Genomic DNA, 24,061 nt, shown 5'->3' with positions numbered 1-24,061 from the left:
CACGCGGGAAGTTTGGAGAGCACAAAAGATGCGTAAGAGTTGCTCGAGTCGTAGCCGAGAACAACCCTAGCTTCTTGAGTGCTCTCCAAACTTCCCAAGTGCTTCATATCTCGATGAACGCACAGATGATGTATGAACAAATTGTTTCATAACATTTTCAACCCGATGGAAATTTTTTTTTCTCGAGGGATTTGTTTGCTGACGCCATGAGCGTGTACAATATGGGGATACGAAGCACGCTCGCGCAATTGAATTTGATTAGACAAATTTACTAGCTATGTTATAAAATTTATTAATATATAGTCTAAATGTGTTGAAACAAAATGAGTTCAACAAGCTAATTTACTTATATAGTGATGTTGAAATACTATATATGGCCGACTTATCAGTGACCCATCGTCAACCAGTCAGCTACCCCTAATTGCAATGTTTGTAGCATTATTGCACGCATAACAGAACAATGTTTACACTTAATTTCTCCACTGCTCAAAATGCTCACAAACAACCAAAAAAAAACTCCCATAACAATAATTTAATATAATTTAAAATACTTTCCATCTGCATGATAACTTCTTGCTGCTCATGGATGATCAATTGAAGTTTCATTTCCAATATTTCCATTATTAAGAAATCTATGCACCCTGCTGCGGATTTCATAATAGAAATTTTTTGGAAATTTTAAATCTCCTCCTTGAGCATTCCTTTAAGTTTCACTCCTCTTAATTTATTTTTTTACACTAAGCTACAATTTCTAAAATACTTTTGTCAATATACTTCTTGCTATATAAAACCTTTCAAATATTCATGTGAAATTTCATCAAAAAGTTAAAATCTGTCTTTCACAGCCTCTACATTTGTGTGCTGGATGTTGCTTGAATATCTAAAGAGTTATCAGGTGAATCATATCTTGTTATAAATTCCCCTAAAAAATTAGACATACACCTCCTAGAGTTCTTTTGCCATAGAGACATGCCAATCACAACACTGCTTCTTTAGAGTTAAATTTTAAGATGTATGCTTTCATATACCTCTAAGCTTAGAATGGGTATTGATTTGTGGTAGGAGCATCCCAGTGTAGAGTATAACCCTATAATTTAGGCAGGTGCTTTTTGTAAATGATCCAGTTGTTGACATACAACGTGAAGCTACAGTGGAAATTGATTGTCACCATTCAGATCTGCTCTCTCCTCACTGTTGTTCACAGGGTTTCTTGATACAAAGTCAACTTCATCAGTAGGGTAACACTTGGGGCAGGGAGGAGAGGAAAACAGCCTCAGTGATCGGAACGTCTGGAAAAAAAGGCAACAAATCATACATATATTAATATTTGCAGACTGCACATGAGCTAGGAAGCCTGTAATTCTAGAATTCATCCCAATTTCCAAAGCATGAACTGATTTTGAGTAAGTAAAATGCTGACCTGTTGAAGGTCAAATGAAAAAGATTTCCAGATTTCCTTCTGAAAATTAACAAGTGGGGACTGAAGTAAGAATTTATGCTCAGATGTTGTGATTGGACACTTACTATAAAGAAAGCCACTAGGGTACCAAGAAACATGCCAACCAACACATCTCCCCAATGGTGCCAGTAGTCAAATATGCGAGACAGTGAACACAGCAGTCCCAGTGACAGGAAGGCCACTTGCAAAAAGGGTTTCACCAAGTTGGTTTGTTTTGTTGGCATTGATGATTCTAGATACAGCTGTAAATAAAAAAAATGACTGTTTTGTGACAAAATCACAAACAGAGTTGAGGGTAGCCCAGTAACTACACTTAAATAAGAGATTTCAAATGTAAGGTTGGAAAATTATAAAAAACTTTTACCTGCCAAATCTTATGCACTTTAGGAAGGAAGCTTTCTGTATATTTTGGAAACCCATTTATGTTTTTTTTTAATTCTTTTAATAACTAAGGATACTCCTACACAAGTCTTAAGTGTGAGATTATGAGCATTACCAATATAGGTACAACATTATTCTAAAATAAATGTCACTACCCATGCAGAGCCTGTAATGTTCTAGGTCTGGTATCAGGTTACTTGGCTGACTAGTGACAGAAACAAAACAATACTTACTGCCAAAAATACCATGCAATAAGTTGAAAATGAGGCATGACTTGAAGGGAAAGACATTCTGAAAGGTTAAACAATTAATACAGCAAGGGGATTAGTAAAGAAAAGTAGCATTGGAAACAGAACTACCAATGAGCTAAGCTAGTTTATACTCAAAGTTGGAGAAAGGCACTATGACATGACACTATAGTCGTTTTATCAAAAATAAAACCCATTGACTCTCACCAGTGTTAGTCAGTTATAAAAATCAAGGAGGAAGAGCAATGAATTGACATAATTCTTTAGAAAATGTTGTTGTATCACATGACAACTATAGTATTTACCTTGCATCCAAAACATCTACAGGATCTCCTGTGCATATGTCCTCTGTAATAAAGCCTTGACTACAGTTAAGTAGAGTTGCATTGGGTTTGCATATTGCAATGAAGTATGGTCGCAATCTTCCAACAGTCACTTTACCCATGTCAGTGAACAGGTTTGTAATAAGTGCACCAAAACCAAACATGAAAAGAAGAAAGAATGTTCTGTAAAATAACCAGAGAAGCAAAAATTAAAACTGATTAAAACATATTAAATTTTTGTATAGTTACATTATTTAAATTATTAACCCTTTGCACGTTAATGTCAGCATTCATATTCTCTATACTCTATTCTATGCATTTTCTTTGAAACTGATGAGGAGAATTCATTCAACAATCAATGCTTATTAGGCTGGCGATCATTTCCTTTAATCTCATAATCTTAATGAATGATTCCACAGTAGAACTGTAAGGAGAAATTAAGCAATGGTCAATCTTTGGGATCAGAGGGTTAAACATAAAGAAGTGACTCAAAACCAACTGTCAATAACAATGTCCTCTCAGTCAAGCCTATAATAAACATGCATAGCAGACTGGTTATATTTGTATATTTCATCTATTATGATCCAGAAATTTTCAAAATGAAAAAAAAAAAAACAAAAACCATCCAATATGGTAATAAATGATTGCAGGTAAAATATAGTTGAATAATGAAAGCGAAAAAGGTATATTATTACAGAAAAATCTAGCTTGTACTAAGGTTTATAGAAGGGTCAAAGACCCTCTGCAAGATAGACCACCTTCCAAAAATATCCCTCTTTTTATAAAAATAAGATCTAGAAAGTTACAGAAATTATATAACCTAATAACAAGTGAGGGAGGCAATTATCCAACAGACTCTGATTGGGGGCTGTTGAGTACAGGTTGTACTTGTTCATTCTCTTAGGTGTTGCATCCAAAAATTGGCTTGTCTATTTAAGGAGATCTTTGCTCTTGACCTTTCCTTAATAAGTGCTGTTAGTTCTTATGGTGGACTAGAAGAGGATTTAACATGATAAAAGTGATCATATCTACAAGAAAAATAGTCTTGGGGGCCAAGTAAGAGCTATAAATCACCTTCTTTGCCATGCTTTCGGTGTGCATATCAATGGTCCACATTTGATGTTGAATTTGCCAACTTTAAGCTGCTGTTTTCTTCTTTTAGATTTAGCATTCACTGCTTCACACAGAATAATCTTAGTGAAAATAAAATGTAAGATACTTATTGCTCAAACAATGAACTGAAATGAGACGACAAAGGGTGTTTCATGCTTCACTGCATCTGTCGTTATGTTGTTCAAAGGAGTATCAATACTTTATTGGGCGAGTAATATCTGTGTGAAAACACCTCTGCATTTCTTCTTCAGGGCTTGGCAGGAAATAAGGGAATGCTTCAACACAGGAGTTTAATCGTGACTGCTGTTAAATAGAGTGAAAGTTACAAATTCAAATGGATCAAAATGGCACAAACTCAAACGTTTGTGTTAGTAGGAATAAGTTTGACAATGGAAAGTCGGTATTGGCTCGTTCCGGCAAATTAGAAATACATATTCTATTTTCACGCCTCTGCCGATAAAAGAAATCAGTTGCGCAATTCATTAAAGTTTGGTAACATCGAAAGTGATTAGGTTTTTTTTAAGTATCGAAGATAGGCAATGGATAAAGAAGTTGTCACAGTTCAAACGGCTAGAACGTGATTGGGTAAAGCGTTCACTGTTTGAAAATAAAACAAAACAAATAAATGTTCGTTCACAGCGTGTTATTAAAAAATTATGACTGCCCTCCACTTACTCCGTTGTGAAGATCATGCGAATATATTCTGAGTATAAAAACGTTTACAGCAACATTCTTAGCAGGTCTAGGAGTTTGTTGGAGTAATTTTGTTTGTATTGACTTTAGTGGCTATTTGCTAAGAGATGTTGACCAACGTAGTTCAAGTAAATCCATAATAGCCTGTAAATAAAAATGTAATTGAGTTAATATCAAGTTAAACACTTACCACGGAAATCGACACAGAGAAACCCACAACTATCGTGAGCCATGTAGAGACAGTTTCTTCTTGTAAAGGTTTTTGAAGGCTTTTATCATCACAAAAAAATCCTCTGTGAGATGGTTCTATCGGGATGACATGGATCAACATCTCCGCAACACCCAGAGCGACAAGGCATACGAAATCCATGATCAAATGCCACTGAATTTTATGATTTCCCATTTTAAGAGGTTCAAGGTACTGCAAACACACGTGGAAAATTGAGAAATGAAACAAAATGGACCAATTTATCCTGTTACGTTTTGCTTTATCTTTTCCGTTTCCGTTGAAGAGCCACTAGGACCAATGTTTACAATTAATCTAGACAAACGTCAAATCATGAATATGCAAATCTACGACGAATCGTTTAACATTTCAATAGGGAAGTACTTACCAATATCTTACTGCCGCCATTTTTTTAAAGCCCCTCGTTACTAGTTCACAAGCTCTTCGCGGTATACGGTAGATTTGTACTCAGTCTCTCATCGTTGTTTTTCCTCTTTCTTTTGGCGTAGGGCTTAGTGGAACTAATGTTCAATCGAAGAAATCTAATAATACACATACAACTAAATTGTAACAAAAGGAACGTCGAAGGATAGTTATAATGTTATTTACGATAAAATTTACTGTTAAAAATCACCGGTCCCAGCTTAGAGCGCGTCTGACTCCGCAGGGCCCCTGAGAGTAAAAAAAAAATGTTTTTTTTAGGCAACCATAAACTAAGGCTAACCAATGATCTTGCTCTAATGTTCCCATGTGATGCAAGCTCATTTTACAGCTCTTCGAGCAATGGCGGTCTTCTTGAATTGTCTTCGCAAAGAAAATTTCCTCTGCCAGTTAAAATGTGATTAATCTGTATCCCAAACTGGAAATAATTACGGCGTCGGCGTTGAAACTTCTCTTCATCAAATGAGGTCTTCTCAAAATTTTCTGAGCTACAACAGTCGCTGTTGATACATGTAAACAAAGCTTCCTCGATCTGAACGGTGTTGCGGTGAGGGAAAATTTAAGTAACTTAGCTACAGGCCCTACAGAAATGTAGTACTTCCTAATGAACTCATCGGTCTGAGATGGATCATTTCATATGAACTTATAAAAAAAAATTGACCATCTTCAACATCTGAAACATTTTTAGCTTTCAGTAATACATAACCTTGTACCTTACTGGAGAGTAACACTACCCGGTTCTAATAGATGTATGTTATTTCCTAGCGGAGAGGTTCATATAGTGAAATACTGTGAGCCAAGTCTGAACAAGGCAGTAGGCTGAAGGTAGCAATTTTTAAGCCTGAGGCTACAGGTTTCACTGAACAGACCTTTCGCCTCGTAAATAACTTATATAATTATTCTTCTCTAAAGCTGATGAGGACATATATACACAGAGCTGTCATTAGATGAAAGACAACTACAATTCTTTTGTAGTGAATGAAAAGGTTGCTTCCAGATAATGTGGTCTTTAATCAGCTGATATAGAAGCTAATATTTAATGGCATTGATGGCCAATTGGCTGACTACTAAATAAATATCTGGCAGTAGTGGGCTGCCTAAAAGTTATCAAGGGGCTAACACATCAAGTGATTGTTCACTGATAGTTGGTAGATGTCTACCTTTTCAGTTAGATTTATGTACACTGATAATGCACTTTAGGAACAGGTTTCCTCTATATTCCTAGAGGGGAGGGATTTGGGATTCTTATCTCAGTCCTTTGGCCTTAACCCTTAAACTCCCAAGATCTCATTAGTAATTCTCCTTACTGTCTCCCCTACAGTTCTTGTGATGTAAGTTTGGAGTATTTGGTAGTGGATCAACTAATAATCCTCTAATTAAGAGGTGTCTGCTTGATATTGTATTGATATTGTAAGGAGAAATCCTGTCTTGGTTACTCATGGGGTTAAAGAGTTAATGACAAGTCTGTCTTTCAAGGAAAGCACTCATTCGTGTACTCTTTATTTTTCCTTTTTACAATCCTAAACTGGATTTAACAAATAATGTTTTGAATTTATTTTTGATAGAGTATTTCTGTCTTTTACCTCCAGAATACCTTTTCCAAATTTGTTCCAAAAATAAAAATGAAAATTATTGATAGGCTAATAAATGAAGAATCATTACATCCCTCTAACTTAGAATGACTTTTCTTTATCTTCTACAATGAATAAGGGACATTCTTAGTTGGTCAATCACAATTTTAATTTGTTTGCAGGACAGTTTACCATTTCATTCCCAAGATCTGAATATTAACTCTTGTTTACATGGCCTTTAAAATATTTCTTTTGGTGTCAGTTCTGAAACTTCAGAGTTGAGTAAAACCATTATCCTCAGTCAATATTTTGATCAGCTCTCTTCTCTCTTTTTCTTCTCAATAAGTTAATAATATTGTGTGGAGAAACAGTAAAACTTCAGAGTTGAATAAAACTATAATCTTCAGTTGATATTTTGATCAGCTGTCTTCTTAAGTTCTTGATATTGTAAGGAGAAGCAGCTGTTTAGTTTGCCCTGGGAGTGAAAGCTGGTTCAAATATAGCTCAGATTTTCTGCATGAAGATTACTCTTGTTCTCATGTTATTCTATTGCACAAAATTGGAGAGATGCTCTCCTCACTAATTTTATATGTCTTTGATTAGATGACAGGGACTGTGAGGCACTGTGAGACAGGGACTGTGAGACTGACATGCTGATCAAGGTGAAAAGTATTTTTAATCAGGTGAGAAGAGAGTTGAATTAACATGTTGGTGGTTTTCTTCCATTTATATGATATTATCCATTATTTTGTCTATGGCAAGCTTTCTTAACAAGTAAGAAGCTTTGCAAGATGTAAAGGCTCCTGAAAAAATTGAAAAATGTTTACTCTTTGACTCCAAAGATCTAATGTCAATTATCTGCAGTTTGCCATGTTTTCCTATGATTTTAGTGATGAAAATGTGGTGTTAAATCAAACAACATCTCCTTGCTGACATTTTTCTTTTTTCTCAACACCTTTCTGCTAGAAAATCTATTGTTATCCAGAGGAGAAATTCCATTTTGGTCTATGAGTTGTATTGCTGTCAGCTGGGTTTGTAATTATTAACCTTGTCCTCTTTGAGACATATTCTTGTGACTATCCAATTCTTCCGCTTGTAATTTATTTTTCTCTCAATAAATCCATCAACAATCCATTGTTGAAAAGTCCCAGAGCCAATTGTCAGTAAGTGTGATCCCTCTATAAGAACATTCTTCTCTGTAAGTGCAACGACCCCACTGTCTATTATTAATGCATCTCCAAAACTTGGATTGTGCATTGTGGGTTTTAAAGTTTTCGACAAATATCTCCATATTTCTTTTATTTTCTTGGCGAATGAAATATTCTGTGATGTATATGTACGCAATGTGTCTGAGCCAAAACGTGTAAAATCAGATGACAGAAAGACTCTCTTAATTTTATACTTTCGTTGAAGGTCTTTTACTTTTTCCATCAGCACTTCGATGCACCGTGACAGTCGATCGAATCCATACCAAAGAATTTGTCGTTCAGCTCGGATATGAATCGAAATATATTCCTCGCCAATTGTGTCGATGATTTTTTTCGCCAGTGAATTAACAAATTCACTCGATCGCAAGGAGTAAACCAACTTCCGGCTTTCAATATTTACTTCTGGTTCGAAGTGGCATCTGTGTGTACCTATCCCTCGCCAGTGAATTATAGTAACACATTTGTCTTCTTTCAGGATTTTACTTTTGAATAATTGAAGACTTTTTATTTTTTCGGCGTCTAAGCAAATTTGTCTCCCGGCGTGAAAATTACCGATTCTATTGGAAAAATTAAGACCGCTATCGATGAAATTGCATTCACACCAGCCGGATTTTTTCAAAGCACTTTCGGTCTTTTGATAAATATCCGAGGATATTTTGTACCAACGTACCATTTCTTCTTCCTTGCGATCGCTGTACATAAAATGGAGCAATGTTGTGTTTGTAACGCTTGATTGACATTCCCGTTTGAAAGTCTCTAGTTTAACCAACGGGGCATAGCGAGATCTCTTGAGTAAATTTTTCATAAATGTCACATCAAAATACAGCGACATCGGATGAAATTTTCTGGCCTCCGACCGTCTTTGTCCGGACCAACCGTCAGGCAAACCACACATCCTAGAATCGCGCACTAAAGGCTCTACGACTACACGACCAGTTTGCTTGGCCACCGCAGCCAGTTGTAGCAAATTTTCTGTAGTCTTTGTAAGTTGTTCGTAATGATGTAAAACAAAAAGGAATTTGAGATTTTGTTTCGATCCAGAATTAATAACTGGCGGAACACTCGAATTGTCATCTCGCGGAATATTCCTTAAAGAGACACTCTTCATCTTGTTAGACCGTGTCGTTGATAATTTTTTAGCGACAGTTTTGTTAAACCGTTTCAATGAAAGTAATCCGTTCAGTGATGGAAAATTCTTCCGAAAAACACCAGGTGAATTTGAAGTTTTGTTGTCTTGTTCACGAAACAGATGATACATGATGAAAATACTGAAAATAACATAAGTCTTTACACCAAATGGAACAGTGCATCTCGACAAAAATGATCTTCGTCTTCTCACACACGGCCACATAGAGACCAAAACTTGAAGAAGAAAAACGAAACAACCGCTTGATCGAGCACAAGTTTCTTTCAGTTCGCTATGAAGTCATATCTTCCTCTTTCCGTTCCTTGATCCTTGATCCTTGATATTAAACACGAAAGCGCGCTATAAATAGGTTAGCTCCGCCTCTTTGCTTCAGCTCAAATGTAGTAATCTCCCAATATGGCAACCAACGGTCCCATCATGAGCGAAACGGTCTGCATGGAAGAAGCACTTTCAGTGTTTTTTTGTGTCAATAAATTAGAGGATATTGAGTATTGTTGACTCTCTTAATTGAGCTCATTTTGATATTAATTGACACTAATTTATAGTTCGGCCGCTCAAAGCGCGATCTGCGGTTAACGAGACACTCGCACAGTTGTCTTTTCAAAATTCGCGCCGCGTAACTTCGGTTTATGTCCCAAGCCCCTATACACATTGGTTCTCCGAGCTTTCAGATTATTCCCAATGAAACTAGCGGATTCATGAAACACTCTATTCGTAATGCTTAATATTATCTGTGATAATTCTGTGACAAAACCTCTAAAGTATGAATGATTTCGCAAGTAAGTGCTTCGGCTAGCAATATTTTCAATGTACGTTAACAAGAAGGCCATCTTTCTGTTTCCGTTTCGCATGCCACAAATCCGCAGTGAATATTTTTCCATGACATGGTACTTTGATTGTTTTTGGCAGTTTCGAACAATTGCTCACGGCTGTTGACAGTTTGATGGAACGATAAAAAATTCTTTTCAAATTTATGAAATATCTGCCGTCACCAGCTGCCTGCTCCGAATACTTTGATCATGGCGAAAAATGACTTAATAGTGGACTTTATCACTCTTAGGGGTTAAGGGGTTAAAATTGTTGCTGTGTAGGTTGTCATCACAGATAACCGCTGTCAATAGCCCCTATATTGGTACATTTATTTCCTTTGAATAACCCTCTGATTTTTTAATTGATCGATAGTCAATCGCGTGCTTTTCTTTAAACCCAAATCCAGTAATATTATAACCTTTCCTGTCGAAATTTCCACGCATATAACCACCAGATCGATAAATAAAAGTATTCGCCTGCTATATCATTCAAGTTTTATCTTGGCTTTTAGTTCGAGGGGATGTTTTGTCTCCAAGAGAGCCTTGAGTGAAATTCCTTGGGGTAAAGGTCTTAATCGGCTTTAAGATAATTGTATAACCGTGTATGATGACACGTTCATATTCACGACATTTGCCACCCACAACAGTTTAAAGCTCCGAATTCGCCGCCTCCTCAGTTGCAATCGTTTAAATCAGTTTTACAAATGAAATTATCCAAATTAACTTTAAAAATCTATTTGATATCTGTCAAAGTTGTATAAAATATAATTTAATCGTCTGGAAGTATTCTGTGGGTCAACCTACAGGTTGATTCCACCCTTCCTGGGAGGTGACTGATGGTACAAAATACAATTATCTGGTGATATAATCAGTTTATTGATTACAGTCAACTCTCTGCTAACGGCACAGGCGGCCCAAGCTCCAGCTGTGAGATGATCATCTTGCACAATAACAGTCACGGCGGAATCATAAGAGTTTGTATGAGAATATTTACGACCGCTCTAAGGAATAAAACAATACGTCAAATTCTCAATGAAAATAATGGACCTTACTTTCACAGCGTATCACTTTTTATCTGACCGTTTACTTTGATGAAAAGAACCCATTTGAGCGAGTTGTCCATTTCAAGGTTTTCAACTTACATAAGGAAAGCCCTTTTCTTATGTACGTAAGGAAAAATAAGACGCAAGCGTCTCTTAAGGGTTAAGCGCTTAAAGAGCTACGTCACGGGCTTTTTTCTCCTGGAAATTTGGCTTACCGAAGTTTTCAAGTTTGTTCGATGATTTGTAGTCCGTGTTTTAAAATCTTCTTTGAATCTAAACATCATCCTTCCTTATTTATCGCCGGGGCTTGTCGGAGAATTTTGCTTGTTGTCCTTAAGCAATTACGGAAAACCCTTTGGAAAACAAATCCACGTTTAATCGTCCAAAAGAACCTCAACACGGTAACACGACTAATTCTAAAACTTCGTAAAAAATCATCAAAAAAAAAGGCTCTGAAAAAACTAATCTCGCACACGCGATAATTGTACGCGTCACCTTGCTTACGAGCTTACAAATTGAAAATATCTCTGAGCCCGCGTATCACGCTAAATTTACCTGATTCCCCCTACAGGCCTTTGTAATATTCTTATAACCCCCCTCATAGGCAGTCAATTATCTATAGTCCCCTCTTTTAACCCTGTTGGCGGCGACCGATCGTCACTCCGTTCCCCCTGAAAACCATGTGATCCCTCTCGTGACTCCAAGCTGTTGTGACTCAAGATGTTCATATGCTTATATAATCTTGTTCGGGTCTTTGTGTCGGTTCTTTGATCTGGCGTTCTGATCACGTTTTTTTTTCTAAAATGGCTAGAATTCTAAATATCTAACGAGCTAAGGTTACACACATCAAGTGGAAAATTGACATCAGTTTGTTTCCTTCTTTCTATAGGGATAGTGAAACTCCAACCTTACGAAGGGCTCCCTAGGAATTGACGAATGTACGAAATGTGGTAACACTGGGTTCTTGTTCGCACCCGTTTTTACTACTGGGCCTAAAATGAATTTATTCCGTTTTCCGACTTAAAACAATTGGCTTAAGTGAATCCAACCGAGTTTAAACTAGAATTTCAGAGTTTGATCCATAAACGCAACGAAAACATACACACCAAAATGCTCCGACCGAGTAAAATCACATCATGTGATTACGTTATTAACCCTTTAACTCCCAGATTAAATTTGTAATTCTCCTTAGTGTCAAACATACAATTCTTACTATAATAGTTCAGAGAGTTTAGTATTGGATCAACTAATTATCCCCAAATTGATCTTTTTCTTTATTCTCATCACTTGTCTGGTTGATATTGTATTGATATTGTAAGGAGAAATTCTGTTTTGGTCACTCATGGGAGTTAAAGGGTTAACAATCAACAAGTCAGTGTCAACCAAGGGAGGTTCCCTGAATTCCGCAAAGGGCCTAAAAGTATTATGTTACACTAAGGTCTTCGTTACATACCGATTCCTTATACGGGGCTCCCACTCAAAAACTACGTTATTAATTTTTTGCTAGAAGCAAGCAATTAAAATTCTAGTTACTTCTTGGTTCATGATAATCTCTTTGTTGGTTTGCTCTGTTACCGAACCGAATATTTCGCAAATTACTTTAAGTTAAGGTGGTTTTTGCAAGAAGCAAAAGAAAAACCTTGAATTATCGTGACTGACCAAAAGAAGTAGTTAATCTTGAGAATTAACTGATAGACCCCCCTAATACAAACTATGTACTCTACGTATTTTTATCCAATTATCGCTGTTGAAATATTATGTCAGGATGTCGCTCTTCAAATTCCAGGTTGTCGAATTTTTCTGATCACTGTTTCAAATATAACTGTTTGTATGTAGAGGATGATCCTCTAAATTCATTGCAAAGAATCATTCACTTTTTACTCTAGTAACTAAAAGCATGAAAATAATGATTTAGATTATTTTAGCTAATCATCACCAGAGAAGTAACTTTGTTACAGTATTGCTTTGTAACTTAGTAAAGAGAATTGCGATTTACATCAAGTTTATACCTCGAAACTGAGAAGTTTGTCAATTCTGCTTCTCCCCTTTTTGCTAAATATCCTATTTTGATGGTAAAGAGAAGTTACATGTCAGTCACTTGCCCACGTGTAGTCTTACCCTCCCCCCCCCCCAAAAAGTGAAACGGAAGCGCGGGAACCGTTTCACTTTGGGGGGGGGAGGGTACGGCTACACGTAGGCTAGTCAGTCACATCTCTGTAAAGTGATTCAAAGAATTGATCCAGTTTTGTTTATAATTCGTGTTTCCTTTCCTTTATCTTCATTTACTTGTTTATCTTCATTTATTGGCAGGTTATTTTTTCCCACGAAAATCTATGTCATTTTCAAATCGGTTTAATTGAAGTTGTTATTTGTTCTATAGCATTTTTTTCAGTCCTAGAAGATCAAGTGCTTTTTTACAATATTTCTCAATTATTTGAATTCTTTCGACTGGAGAATCTTGCTTCCACTTATCAATATTAGCCGTTGAATTTCGAGTTGGTGAGAATATGTTTTTACTTTCCTTCATCAGTTCTTCTTTACTCGGCGAAGTATTGCGAACCACCCAGTCGGCAATGCTATCGGGCATTTCAAATCCTGCAAAATTATACACAGCTCTTGTCGTTTCCAGCGGTTTTCCGGCTAGATCGTGGTAGTGAACTTCTAAATACTTGTCTTGCCATTTGCCCAGATTTCGGCCAAACTTGATGTTTGCGACCAAGTTTGAACAAATTTTTCTGACTAAGTTTGGAAAACTCGAATGCGTCCAGTCCACCATCCACCCTAGCTTAATCCGGGATCTTAAACTCGCTCTGGGATCCCTGATAAGCTGGATAACCCGGATGTCGGTGTCTGGATTCTCTAAGAATACCTTTGGAAGAAAAGATGAAATTAAACTGTCGGGTGTCCTGGGCTCCCCTATTTTCGTTACACTGTGTTTGTATTTTGTTAGGCATACTGTGTCGGCGTATTTGGGAGATCTGGAAAGATCTTTACATTCCCAGTTGGGGCAAAAGTTTTGAGACTGAAAAGGGTTTTTGACATACGCTCCACTCCATTGCCGTGAGGTGTGCGAGAGGAATTTAACACCAGCGGCAGTCTCGGCGAACTTACAACTTAAAATTCCTCTAAGAAGATCAAGAACGTTTTTGGTCCAATTGGGTATTTGACTAGAGTCTTCTTTGTTCCATTTGGTTGTTATCCATAATGGTTCATAAACAGTCATAAGTTGTGGATCTTCGGCAAACATTTTGGTGGTGAATGTTGTGCCTGAACGGTCGGCTCCATAGATTAGGAGACTTCGGCGGCGTTCGGGTTGCGGCGTCGACACCACATCAAGGGAATTTGTGGAGGTCGGAAAAGTCCGTTGCAACTCAGGGGAATTACGATTTGTTGAGCGAAAGTTGGAAGTTGTCTGAACTGAGTGTGACACTGTATGAACCTCGGAAGGAGATCGGTCCTCTTGGTCCTTCTTCGGCCTTACTTTTGATGACACGGAGTGGACGTCGCTAGTAGATCGGGCTTCCGACTGAGGCTCTTGGTTTGATCCTGTTTTGATTTCGGACGGCGCTAGTTGAACACGTTGGATCGGTCGAGCTTCCAAAGCTGGCTTTAGAATTGAACCCGTGGAAATCTTAGGTCGTGAACCTCTTTGAACTTCGGATGATGCTGAATTGACATCGGCCCATGCTCGAACTACTTCGGGTGAATTTGTTTTGTTTGGAGTTGTTAAAAGAGTAACGAGCGCCGTTTTATTCTGAATCAAGCTCCTGATTGGCTCTATCAACTCTTTACTATACTTGAAAAGAGATCGGCCATAATGGGAGTTGCATAGTAGAACAGCGGAAGAGAACAGCAGAAGAACTGCGCATGGGAAACAAAATTTCTTACATATTCGAAAGGGGATGTTTCTCCTGTCATTCATTTCTCCGTCGGTTGGTGTATCACTGAAAGAATCCCTGAACTGTGAGTAGAAATTGAAAAAAATAATAATAAAATGAAAAACAAAGGAAACAAAGAAATAGGAAACAAGTATGAAGCTTAATGTATAAGTTTCATTGTACTCTAAGACAGCAGAAAATTTTGCTGAGGAAAAATTTCATCAGACTCGCGATCAATTATTGCTGAATGCTTCCTGCTTTTCGATTATTCTTCATTGCAATTGCATACGGGAAGTTGGTTCGCCCCACTGGGTTAACTGTCAAATAATTTGCTGAAAAAATCAATAAATGAATCATTTTTCAACAAATGCTAGTCCAGAGGAGAAACGTATATGCTGCTGGTAAGGTTGAATTGTTCATCGTAACCTAAGCATTTTACGACCGACGGAGTGAGAATTTATATAACGTCTTTAGAATGAACCCTTTTTACCTATGTTTCATTTTTTCCCACAAAAAATCTATGTCATTTTCAAATCGGTTCAATTGAAGTTCTTGTTTGTTCTACCTATATTTATATATTTACCTGAATATCTAACCTGTGTGACGAATTCTGTACGTGAGTGACGGGCTCCAAAAGCTTCCGTCTGTTCACACAGATGTTTTCTGAGAAAACTTTTTGGAATGGAAATTCTTAAGTGCTGTTGTATTTTCATATTTGACATTACACTGACCTTCTATGGCAAATGTATACTAAAGGAAGGTTTCCTTGAGGCCCGCATGCAAGATATCTTTTGCAAAAACACAGTTACTTCATCTGAACTAAACTAGTCTTCTGATGAGATACTTACCCTTGTATAAAGTGCCAGTACTTTTTACAGAACATCTCGCCACGTTTCTAACTATTTTTCATCGACACGCTGTCGAGACGGTGCTTAGGAACTACATCCTACTGGAAAACATTTTTCTTTTATAAATTGTTTACCACTGAAAAAAAAAACTTTATTGTGATTGGTTACGCACTCGATGATAATTCAATACTCCTTAATTTGCATTCAATAGAAAACTATTACGTTGCGTCAAGCTGAGAAATTTTTGACGTCTGTCAAAGTTATGTTTAGTACTGACCCGAAACGAACAGTGAAGCCTAGTCAAATATCAAGAGTTTTTCGTTTAAGAATAAACAACCTTTAGCATGTATTCCCACATCATTAGCACTAGTTAACCTTTTTTTTCATCTCTTGAATACCTAATGTTTTATTTTCGAGTTCCAAAAGCTCTCACCATGAAAACAAGCTTTAGTGCAAAACCTTTGTTTTGCAAGTGAGTTTCATTTGCTTGAGAATTGATAATCATTTTCGTATCTAATTACTCTCACATACCATTGTTTTGAAGCAGGGTCATTGCAAATCTAGAAAATATAAAAAGGCGGGTAAGTTTCTATAGAAACTGTGGTGCTGCATCGGTGGGGGAGTGTAAAAAGATAATTTTGCTTTTATCAACTGAGTTGATTATGTGAATTGGCCACCGTAAAGAGTTTCAAAGCTTTGAACGCGTGAGAGCGTAACGTATTGATGATGAGTTTCGCTTTGCACCTGATTGGTTGAAAAGTGACACGAGTTTTCTTGACTAAAGGACCGATTTTCTCGACTACACGTCCCCGGTGTTTCTTCGAAACTTGTTGCAGTAAACTCGCAACCAACTTTCGTTGGGTCTTCTTCGAAGATAAGTATTTTGACCTGAACATTTTCACGTTTAAGATTATGAAGTAAAACTAGCACTACGTAGCAGCAGTTCTATTTAATCGAGTACAGCTATTTCTGGTAAAGACTGGGACCCTGATAAAACACTGAAGCCTTTTATTTCTTAACCTTTAAACTCCCAGAAGTGATTTACATGTAACTTCTCCCAACAATATCCATAAATTATCCAGCAAATAGGAAACGAGAATACCCAAACTGATCAGGTGGAAGTTGTTATCTTGATCTGACACTAAATTCTCGTTACTAATTTACAAGGATACGTTCAGTTGCTAGAAGCGAGAATTAACAATCAGATCTCGGGAATTAAGGGGTCGCAGGAGATTTTGGTTGTTGTCCCCAGGCAAAATTACGGAGAACCCTTCGGAAAACAAATCCACGTTTAATCGGCCAAAACAACCTCAACACAGTAACACGACAAATGATAAAACTTCGTAAAAAGTCCTCAAAAAGTACGGCTCTGAAAACACTAAACTCGCACACGCTATGATTGTACGCGTGCTTACAAAATTGAAAATATCTCTGAGCCCGCGCGCCACGCTAAATTTACCTGACCCCCTCCCCATACGGCCTTGTATTATCCTTATAATTCCCCCCCATAGGCAGTCAATTTTCTATAGTCCTCTCTTTAAACTGGCGGCGAATGATCTCCCCCCCCCCCCCTGGTTCCCTCTGAAAACCATGTGATCCCCTCAGGTTCTTTGATCTGACGTCCTGACTTCGTTTATTTCTAAAATGACTAGAATTCCAAATATCTAACGAGCCAAGGTTAGAATTCACTTATATAAATCACTTAATACAAACTATGTACTTTGCGTATTTTCATCCAATTATCGCTGTGGAAATAATATGCCTAGATGTCGCTCTTCAGATTCCAGATTGTCGAATTTTTCTGATCATTGTTTCAAATATAATTGTTTGTATGTAGGAGATAATCTCCTAAGTTCATTACAAAGAATCATTTACTTTTTCTCTCTAGGACCTAAACGCATGAAAAGAATGATTAAGATTGAGAAGTGACTTTATTACATATTCCATGTAACTAAGTAAAGAGAATTGCAATTTACATTAAGGTTACACCTTGAAGCTGAGAAGTTTGTTAATTCTCCATCTCTGTTTGCTAAATATTCCATTATAATTAAGGGGAGGGGGAGGGGAAAGGGTACGACTGCACGGAGGCTAGTCAGTCACATCTCTGTGAAGTGATTCAAGGAATTGATCCAGTTTTGTTTAAAATTCGTGTTTCCTTTCCTTTATCTTCATTTATTGGCAGTTTATTTTTCCCCACGAAAATCTGTGTCATTTTCAAATCCGTTCAATTGAAGTTGTTGTTTGTTCTATAGCATTTTTTTCAGTCCTAGAAGATCAAGTGCTTCTTGACAATATTCCTCAATTATTCGAATTCTTTCGACTGGAGAATCTTGCTTCCACTTATCAATATTAGCCGTTGAATTTCGAGTTGGTGAGAATATGTTTTTACTTTCCTTCATCAGTTCTTCTTTACTCGGCGAAGTATTGCGAACCACCCAGTCGGCAATGCTATCGGGCATTTCAAATCCTGCAAAATTATACATAGCTCTTGTCGTTTCCAGCGGTTTTCCGGCTAGATCGTGGTAGTGTACTTCTAAATACCTGTCTTGCCATTTGCCCAGATTTCGGCCAAACTTGATGTTTGCGACCAAGTTTGAACAAACTTTTCTGACTAACTTTCGAAAATTCCGATGCGTCCAGTCTACCATCCATCTTAACTTAATCCGGGATCTAAAACTGGCTCTTGGATCTCGAATAAGCTGGATAACCCGGATGTCGGTGTCTGGATTCTCTAAGAACACCTTTGGAAGAAAAGATGAAATTAAACTGTTGGGTGTCCTGGTTTCCCCTATTTTCGTTACACTGTGTTTGTATTTTGTTAGGCATACTGTGTCGGCGTATTTGGGAGATCTGGAAAGTTTTTTACATTCCCAGTTGGGGCAAAAGTTTTGAGACTGAAAAGGGTTTTTGACATTTGCTCCATTCCATTTCCGTGAGGTGTGCGAGAGGAATTTAACACCAGCAGCAGTCTCGGCGAACTTACAACTTAAAATTCCTCTTAGAAGATCAAGAACGTTTTTGGTCCAATTGGGTATTTGACTAGAGTCTTCTTTGTTCCATTTGGTTATTATCCATAACGGTTCATAAACAGTCATCAGTTGTGGATCTTCGGCAAACATTTTGGTGGTGAATGTTGTGCCTGAACGGCCGGCTCCATAGATTAGGAGACTTCGGCGGCGTTCGGGTCGGGGCGTCGATACCACATCAAGGGACTTTGTGGAGGTCGGAAAAGTCCGTTGTAACTCAGGGGAATTTCGATGTGTTGAACGAAAGTTGGAAGTTGTCTGAACTGAGTGGGACACTGTATGAACCTCGGAAGAAGATCGGTCCTCTTGGTCTTTCTTCGGCCTAACTCCGGATGACACAGAGTGGACGTCGCTTGTAGATCGGGCTTCCGACTGAGGCTTTTGGTTTAATCCTGTTTTGATTTCGGACGGCGCTGGTTGAACGCGGAGGATCGACTGAGCTTCCAAAGCTGGCTTTGGAATTGAACCTGTGGAAATCTTCGGTCGTGAACTTCTTTGAACTTCAGATGATGCTGAATTGACATCGGCCAATGTTCGGACTACTTCGGGTGAATTTGTTTTGTTTGGATTTGTTAAAAGAGTAACGAGTGCCGTTTTATTCTGAGTCAAGCTCCTGTTTGGCTTTATCAACTCTTTACTATACTTGAAAAGAGATTGGCCATAATGGGAGTTATGTAGTAGAACAGCGGAAGAGAACAGCAGAAGAACTGCGCATGGGAAACAAAATTTCTTACATATTCGAAAGGGGGTGTTTCTCTTGACATTCATTTCTCCGCCGGTCGGTGTATCACTGAAAGAACCCCGGAACTGTGAGTAGAAATTGAGAAAAATAATAATAAAAAAATAATAATAAGTTTCATTGTACTCTAAGACAGTCAACGAATAATTTTTCTGAGGAGAAATTTTATCAAACTCGCCATCAAATTATTGCTGAATGCTTTTCCGCTTTTCGAATATTCTTCACTGCATTTACATATGGGAAGTTGGTTCGCTCCACTGGGTTAACTGTCAAATTGGTGTAAAAATCAAGGCCTGCATGCAAGATATCTTTTGCAAAAACACGGTTACTTCACCTGAACTAAACTAGTCTTCTGATGAAATACTTACCCTTGTATAAAGTGCCTACTCTTTTTACAGAATATCTCGCCACGTTTCTTACTATTTTTCATCGACACACTGTGGAGTCGGTGCTAAGGAACTACAACTTACTGGAAAATATTATTTCCTAATCTGTCTACATCTGAAAAAAATACTTCGTTGTGATTGGTTACGTACTCGTAGGTCGTTCAATACTCCTTAATATTTGTAACCTTTGTTTGGCTAGTGAGTTTCATTTGCTTGAGAATTGATGGTCATTCTCGTTTATAAATACTCTCACCTACCATTGTTTTGAAGCAAGGTCATTGCAAATCTGGGAAATATATAGAGGCGGGTAAGTTTCTATAGAAACTGTGGTGCTGCATCAGTGGGGGAATGTAAAAAGATAATTTTGCTTTTATCAACTGAGTTGATTATGTGAATTGGCCACCGTAAAGAGTTTTAAAGCTTTGAACGCGTGAGAGCGTAACGTATTGATGATGAGTTTCGCTTTGCACCTGATTGGTTGAAAAGTGACACGAGTTTTCTTGACAAAAGTACCGATTTTCTCGACTACATATCCCCGGTGTTTCTTCGAAACTTGTTTCAGAGAAATCGCGACCAACTCTCGTTGGGTCTTGTCCGAGGATAAATATTTTGACCTAATAATTTTCATGTTTAAGATTATGAAGTAAAACTAGCCGTATGTCGCAGCAGTTCTATTTAATCGAGTACAGCTATTTCTGGTAAAGGCTGAGACCCTGATAAAACACTGAGGCCTTTTATTTCTTAACCTTTAAACTCCCAGAAGTGATTTACATGTAACTTCTCCCAACAATATCCATAAATTATCCAGCAAACAGGAAACGAGAATACCCAAACTAATCAGGTGGAAGTTGTTATCTTGATCTGACACCAAATTCTCGATACTAATTTACAAGGATACGTTCAGTAACTCGAAGGGAGAATTAACAATCAGATCTTAGGAGTTAAGGGGTTGCAGGAGATTTTGGTTGTTGTCCCCAGGCAAAATTACGGAGAACCCTTCGGAAAACAAATCCACGTTTAATCGGCCAAAACAACCTCAACATAGTAACACGACAAATGATAACACTTCGTAAAAAGTCCTCAAAAAGTACGGCTCTAAAAACACTAAACCCGCACACGCTATGATTGTACGCGTGCTTACAAAATTGAAAACATCTCTGAGTCCGCGCGTCACACTAAATTTACCTGACCCCCTCTCCATACGGCTTTGTATTATTCTTATAATTCCCCCCATAGGCAGTCAATTTTCCATAGTCCTCTCTTTAAACTCCGTTGGCGGCGACTGATCATCCCCCCGGTTCCCTCTGAAAACCATGTGATCCCCTCAGGTTCTTTGATCTGACGTTCTGACTTCGTTTATTTATAAAATGACTAGAATTCCAAATATCTAACGAGCCAAGATTAGAATTCGCTTATAGAAATCACTTAATACAAACTATGTACTTTGCGTATTTTCATCCAATTATCGCTGTTGTAATAATATGCCTGGATGTCGCTCTTCAGATTCCAGATTGTCGAATTTTTCTGATCATTGTTTCAAATATAATTGTTTGTATGTAGGAGATAATCTCCTAAGTTCATTACAAGGAACCTTTTACTTTTTCTCTCTAGGACCTAAACGCATGAAAAGAATGATTAAGATTATTTTAGGTAATCATCAGAGAAGTGACTTTATTACATATTCCATGTAACTAAGTAAAGAGAATTGCAATTTCCATAAAGGTTACACCTTGAAGCTGAGAAGTTTGTCAATTCTCCATCTCTGTTTGCTAAATATCCCATTATAATTAGGGGGAGGGGGAGAGGGAGGGGGAGGGGGAGGGTACGACTGATAATTGATTCAGTTTTTTTCATAATTTGTTTTTCCTTTCCTTTAACTTCATTTACTTGTTTATCTTCATTTATTGGCAGTTTATTTTTTCCCACGAAAATCTATGTCATTTTCAAATCCGTGCAGTTGAAGTTGTTGTTTGTTCTATAGCATTTTTTTCAGCCCCAGAAGATCAAGTGCTTCTTGACAATATTCCTCAATTATTCGAATTCTTTCGACTGGAGAATCTTGCTTCCACTTATCAATATTAGCCGTTGAATTTCGAGTTGGTGAGAATATGTTTTTACTTTCCTTCATCAGTTCTTCTTTACTCGGCGAAGTATTGCGAACCACCCAGTCGGCAATGCTATCGGGCATTTCAAATCCTGCAAAATTATACATAGCTCTTGTCGTTTCCAGCGGTTTTCCGGCTAGATCGTGGTAGTGAACTTCTAAATACTTGTCTTGCCATTTGCCCAGATTTCGGCCAAACTTGATGTTTGCGACCAAGTTTGAACAAACTTTTCTGACTAACTTTCGAAAATTCCGATGCGTCCAGTCTACCATCCATCTTAACTTAATCCGGGATCTAAAACTGGCTCTTGGATCTCGAATAAGCTGGATAACCCGGATGTCGGTGTCTGGATTCTCTAAGAACACCTTTGGAAGAAAAGATGAAATTAAACTGTTGGGTGTCCTGGTTTCCCCTATTTTCGTTACACTGTGTTTGTATTTTGTTAGGCATACTGTGTCGGCGTATTTGGGAGATCTGGAAAGTTTTTTACACTCCCAGTTGGGGCAAAAGTTTTGAGACTGAAAAGGGTTTTTGACATTTGCTCCATTCCATTTCCGTGAGGTGTGCGAGAGGAATTTAACACCAGCAGCAGTCTCGGCGAACTTACAACTTAAAATTCCTCTTAGAAGATCAAGAACGTTTTTGGTCCAATTGGGTATTTGACTAGAGTCTTCTTTGTTCCATTTGGTTATAATCCATAACGGTTCATAAACAGCCATAAGTTGTGGATCTTCGGCAAACATTTTGGTGGTGAATGTTGTGCCTGAACGGCCGGCTCCATAGATTAGGAGACTTCGGCGGCGTTCGGGTCGGGGCGTCGATACCACATCAAGGGACTTTGTGGAGGTCGGAAAAGTCCGTTGCAACCCAGGGGAATTACGATTTGTTGAGCGAAAGTTGGAAGTTGTCTGAACTGAGTGTGACACTGTATGAACCTCGGAAGAAGACCGGTCCTCTTGGTCTTTCTTCGGCCTAACTCCGGATGACACAGAGTGGACGTCGCTTGTAGATCGGGCTTCCGACTGAGGCTTTTGGTTTAATCCTGTTTTGATTTCCGACGGCGCTGGTTGAACGCGGAGGATCGGCTGAGCTTCCAAAGCTGGCTTTGGAATTGAACCTGTGGAAATCTTCGGTCGTGAACTTCTTTGAACTTCAGATGATGCTGAATTGACATCGGCCAATGTTCGGACTACTTCGGATGAATTTGTTTTTTTTGGATTTGTTAAAAGAGTAACGAGTGCCGTTTTATTCTGAGTCAAGCTCCTGTTTGGCTTTATCAACTCTTTACTAAACTTGAAAAGAGATCGGCCATAATGGGAGTTATGTAGTAGAACAGCGGAAGAGAACAGCAGAAGAACTGCGCATGGGAAACAAAATTTCTTACATATTCGAAAGGGGGTGTTTCTCTTGACATTCATTTCTCCGCCGGTCGGTGTATCACTGAAAGAACCCCGGAACTGTGAGTAGAAATTGAGAAAAATAATAATAAAAAAATAATAATAAGTTTCATTGTACTTTAAGACAGTCAACGAATAATTTTTCTGAGGACTAATTTTATCAAACTCGCCATCAAATTATTGCTGAATGCTTTTCCGCTTTTCGAATATTCTTCACTGCATTTACATATGGGAAGTTGGTTCGCTCCACTGGGTTAACTGTCAAATTGGTGTAAAAATCAAGGCCTGCATGCAAGATATCTTTTGCAAAAACACGGTTACTTCACCTGAACTAAACTAGTCTTCTGATGAAATACTTACCTTTGTATAAAGTGCCTACTCTTTTTACAGAATATCTCGCCACGTTTCTAGCTATTTTTCATCGACACACTGTGGAGTCGGTGCTAAGGAACTACATTTTACTGGAAAATATTATTTCCTAATCTGTGTACATCTGAAAAAAATACTTCGTTGTGATTGGTTACGTACTCGTAGGTCGTTCAATACTCCTCAATAATCAATAACCTTTGTTTTGCTAGTGAATTTCCTTTGCTTGAGAATTGATAATCATTCTCGTTTATAAATACTCTCACCTACCATTGTTTTGAAGCAAGGTCATTGCAAATCTGGGAAATATATAGAGGCGGGTAAGTTTCTATAGAAACTGTGGTGCTGCATCGGTGGGGGAATGTAAAAAGATAATTTTGGTTGTATCAACTGAGTTGATAATGTGAATTGGCCACCGTAAAGAGTTTCAAAGCTTTGAACGCGTGAGAGCGTAACGTATTGATGATGAGTTTCGCTTTGCACCTGATTGGTTGAAAAGTGACACGAGTTTTCTTGACAAAAGTACCGATTTTCTCGACTATATATCCCCGGTGTTTCTTCGAAACTTGTTTCAGAGAAATCGCGACCAACTCTCGTTCGGTCTTTTCCGAGGATAAATATTTTGACCTAAAAATTTTCATGTTTAAGATTATG

General features: G+C 37.9%; 5 protein-coding genes and 1 long non-coding RNA gene across 8 annotated transcripts; 1 reads left to right on the top strand and 5 right to left on the bottom strand.

Annotated features, from left to right (window-relative positions):
- Positions 1 to 267: 267 nt before the first annotated feature.
- Positions 268 to 4,761, bottom strand: LOC113682947 (phospholipid phosphatase 1). The gene is made up of 6 exons (XM_027200139.2): positions 4,408 to 4,761; positions 3,486 to 3,604; positions 2,394 to 2,594; positions 2,074 to 2,131; positions 1,525 to 1,701; positions 268 to 1,289 (listed from the first exon to the last, which is right to left on the bottom strand). The coding sequence occupies exons 1-6, from the start codon at positions 4,618 to 4,620 to the stop codon at positions 1,146 to 1,148; spliced, it is 912 nt and encodes a 303-aa protein (XP_027055940.2). The 5' UTR covers positions 4,621 to 4,761; the 3' UTR covers positions 268 to 1,145.
- A 450-nt stretch (positions 4,762 to 5,211) lies between these two features.
- On the top strand, positions 5,212 to 12,678 carry LOC149037039 (uncharacterized). Its single transcript, XR_016181023.1, has 3 exons — positions 5,212 to 5,431; positions 7,059 to 7,117; positions 11,552 to 12,678. It is a non-coding gene; the product is annotated as an uncharacterized LOC149037039 (long non-coding RNA).
- On the bottom strand, positions 6,359 to 9,408 carry LOC113682946 (uncharacterized). Its single transcript, XM_027200138.2, has one exon. The coding sequence runs from the start codon at positions 9,012 to 9,014 to the stop codon at positions 7,479 to 7,481; it is 1,536 nt and encodes a 511-aa protein (XP_027055939.2). The 5' UTR covers positions 9,015 to 9,408; the 3' UTR covers positions 6,359 to 7,478.
- LOC113682959 (carbohydrate sulfotransferase 3) lies at positions 12,484 to 15,658 on the bottom strand. 3 transcript variants are annotated; one of them, XM_089187032.1, is made up of 2 exons: positions 15,389 to 15,658; positions 12,484 to 14,623 (listed from the first exon to the last, which is right to left on the bottom strand). In XM_089187032.1, exon 2 carries the CDS (start codon positions 14,582 to 14,584, stop codon positions 13,037 to 13,039), a length of 1,548 nt encoding a protein of 515 aa, XP_089043158.1. In that variant the 5' UTR covers positions 14,585 to 14,623; positions 15,389 to 15,658; the 3' UTR covers positions 12,484 to 13,036. The 3 variants fall into 3 exon arrangements, with proteins under 3 accessions (XP_089043158.1, XP_089043159.1, XP_089043157.1); XM_089187033.1 differs by lacking the exon at positions 15,389 to 15,658 and adding an exon at positions 15,124 to 15,371; XM_089187031.1 differs by lacking the exon at positions 15,389 to 15,658 and adding an exon at positions 15,137 to 15,371.
- Positions 15,659 to 17,004: 1,346 nt separating this feature from the next.
- On the bottom strand, positions 17,005 to 20,116 carry LOC113682956 (carbohydrate sulfotransferase 4-like). Its single transcript, XM_089187034.1, has 2 exons — positions 19,522 to 20,116; positions 17,005 to 19,221 (listed from the first exon to the last, which is right to left on the bottom strand). Exon 2 carries the CDS (start codon positions 19,180 to 19,182, stop codon positions 17,635 to 17,637), a length of 1,548 nt encoding a protein of 515 aa, XP_089043160.1. The 5' UTR covers positions 19,183 to 19,221; positions 19,522 to 20,116; the 3' UTR covers positions 17,005 to 17,634.
- Positions 20,117 to 21,183: 1,067 nt separating this feature from the next.
- Positions 21,184 to 23,457, bottom strand: LOC149037038 (carbohydrate sulfotransferase 4-like). The gene has a single exon (XM_089187030.1). The coding sequence runs from the start codon at positions 23,060 to 23,062 to the stop codon at positions 21,515 to 21,517; it is 1,548 nt and encodes a 515-aa protein (XP_089043156.1). The 5' UTR covers positions 23,063 to 23,457; the 3' UTR covers positions 21,184 to 21,514.
- Between the last annotated feature and the right edge of the window lie 604 nt (positions 23,458 to 24,061).

The sequence above is a fragment of the Pocillopora damicornis genome, chromosome 11, assembly GCF_964200805.1.
Source record: "Pocillopora damicornis chromosome 11, jaPocDami1.2, whole genome shotgun sequence".
NCBI lineage: Eukaryota > Metazoa > Cnidaria > Anthozoa > Scleractinia > Pocilloporidae > Pocillopora > Pocillopora damicornis.
Note: the sequence above shows the minus strand (reverse complement) of the source record. Positions and strands in the feature narration are given on the sequence as shown.

Coding starts and splice junctions, on each gene's coding strand:
- LOC113682947 (XM_027200139.2), bottom strand. CDS start 4,620: ATGGGAAATCATAAAATTCAGTGGCATTTGATCATGGATTTCGTATGC. Junction 3,605..4,407: donor TCTCTGTGTCGATTTCCGTG/GTAAGTGTTTAA, acceptor ATTTTCACTAAG/ATTATTCTGTGTGAAGCAGT. Junction 1,290..1,524: donor CCCTAGTGGCTTTCTTTATA/GTAAGTGTCCAA, acceptor CTTTTTTTCCAG/ACGTTCCGATCACTGAGGCT.
- LOC113682946 (XM_027200138.2), bottom strand. CDS start 9,014: ATGTGGCCGTGTGTGAGAAGACGAAGATCATTTTTGTCGAGATGCACT.
- LOC113682959 (XM_089187031.1), bottom strand. CDS start 15,262: ATGTCAAATATGAAAATACAACAGCACTTAAGAATTTCCATTCCAAAA. Junction 14,624..15,136: donor GTACAGAATTCGTCACACAG/GTTAGATATTCA, acceptor TTCTACTCACAG/TTCAGGGATTCTTTCAGTGA.
- LOC113682956 (XM_089187034.1), bottom strand. CDS start 19,182: ATGAATGTCAAGAGAAACACCCCCTTTCGAATATGTAAGAAATTTTGT.
- LOC149037038 (XM_089187030.1), bottom strand. CDS start 23,062: ATGAATGTCAAGAGAAACACCCCCTTTCGAATATGTAAGAAATTTTGT.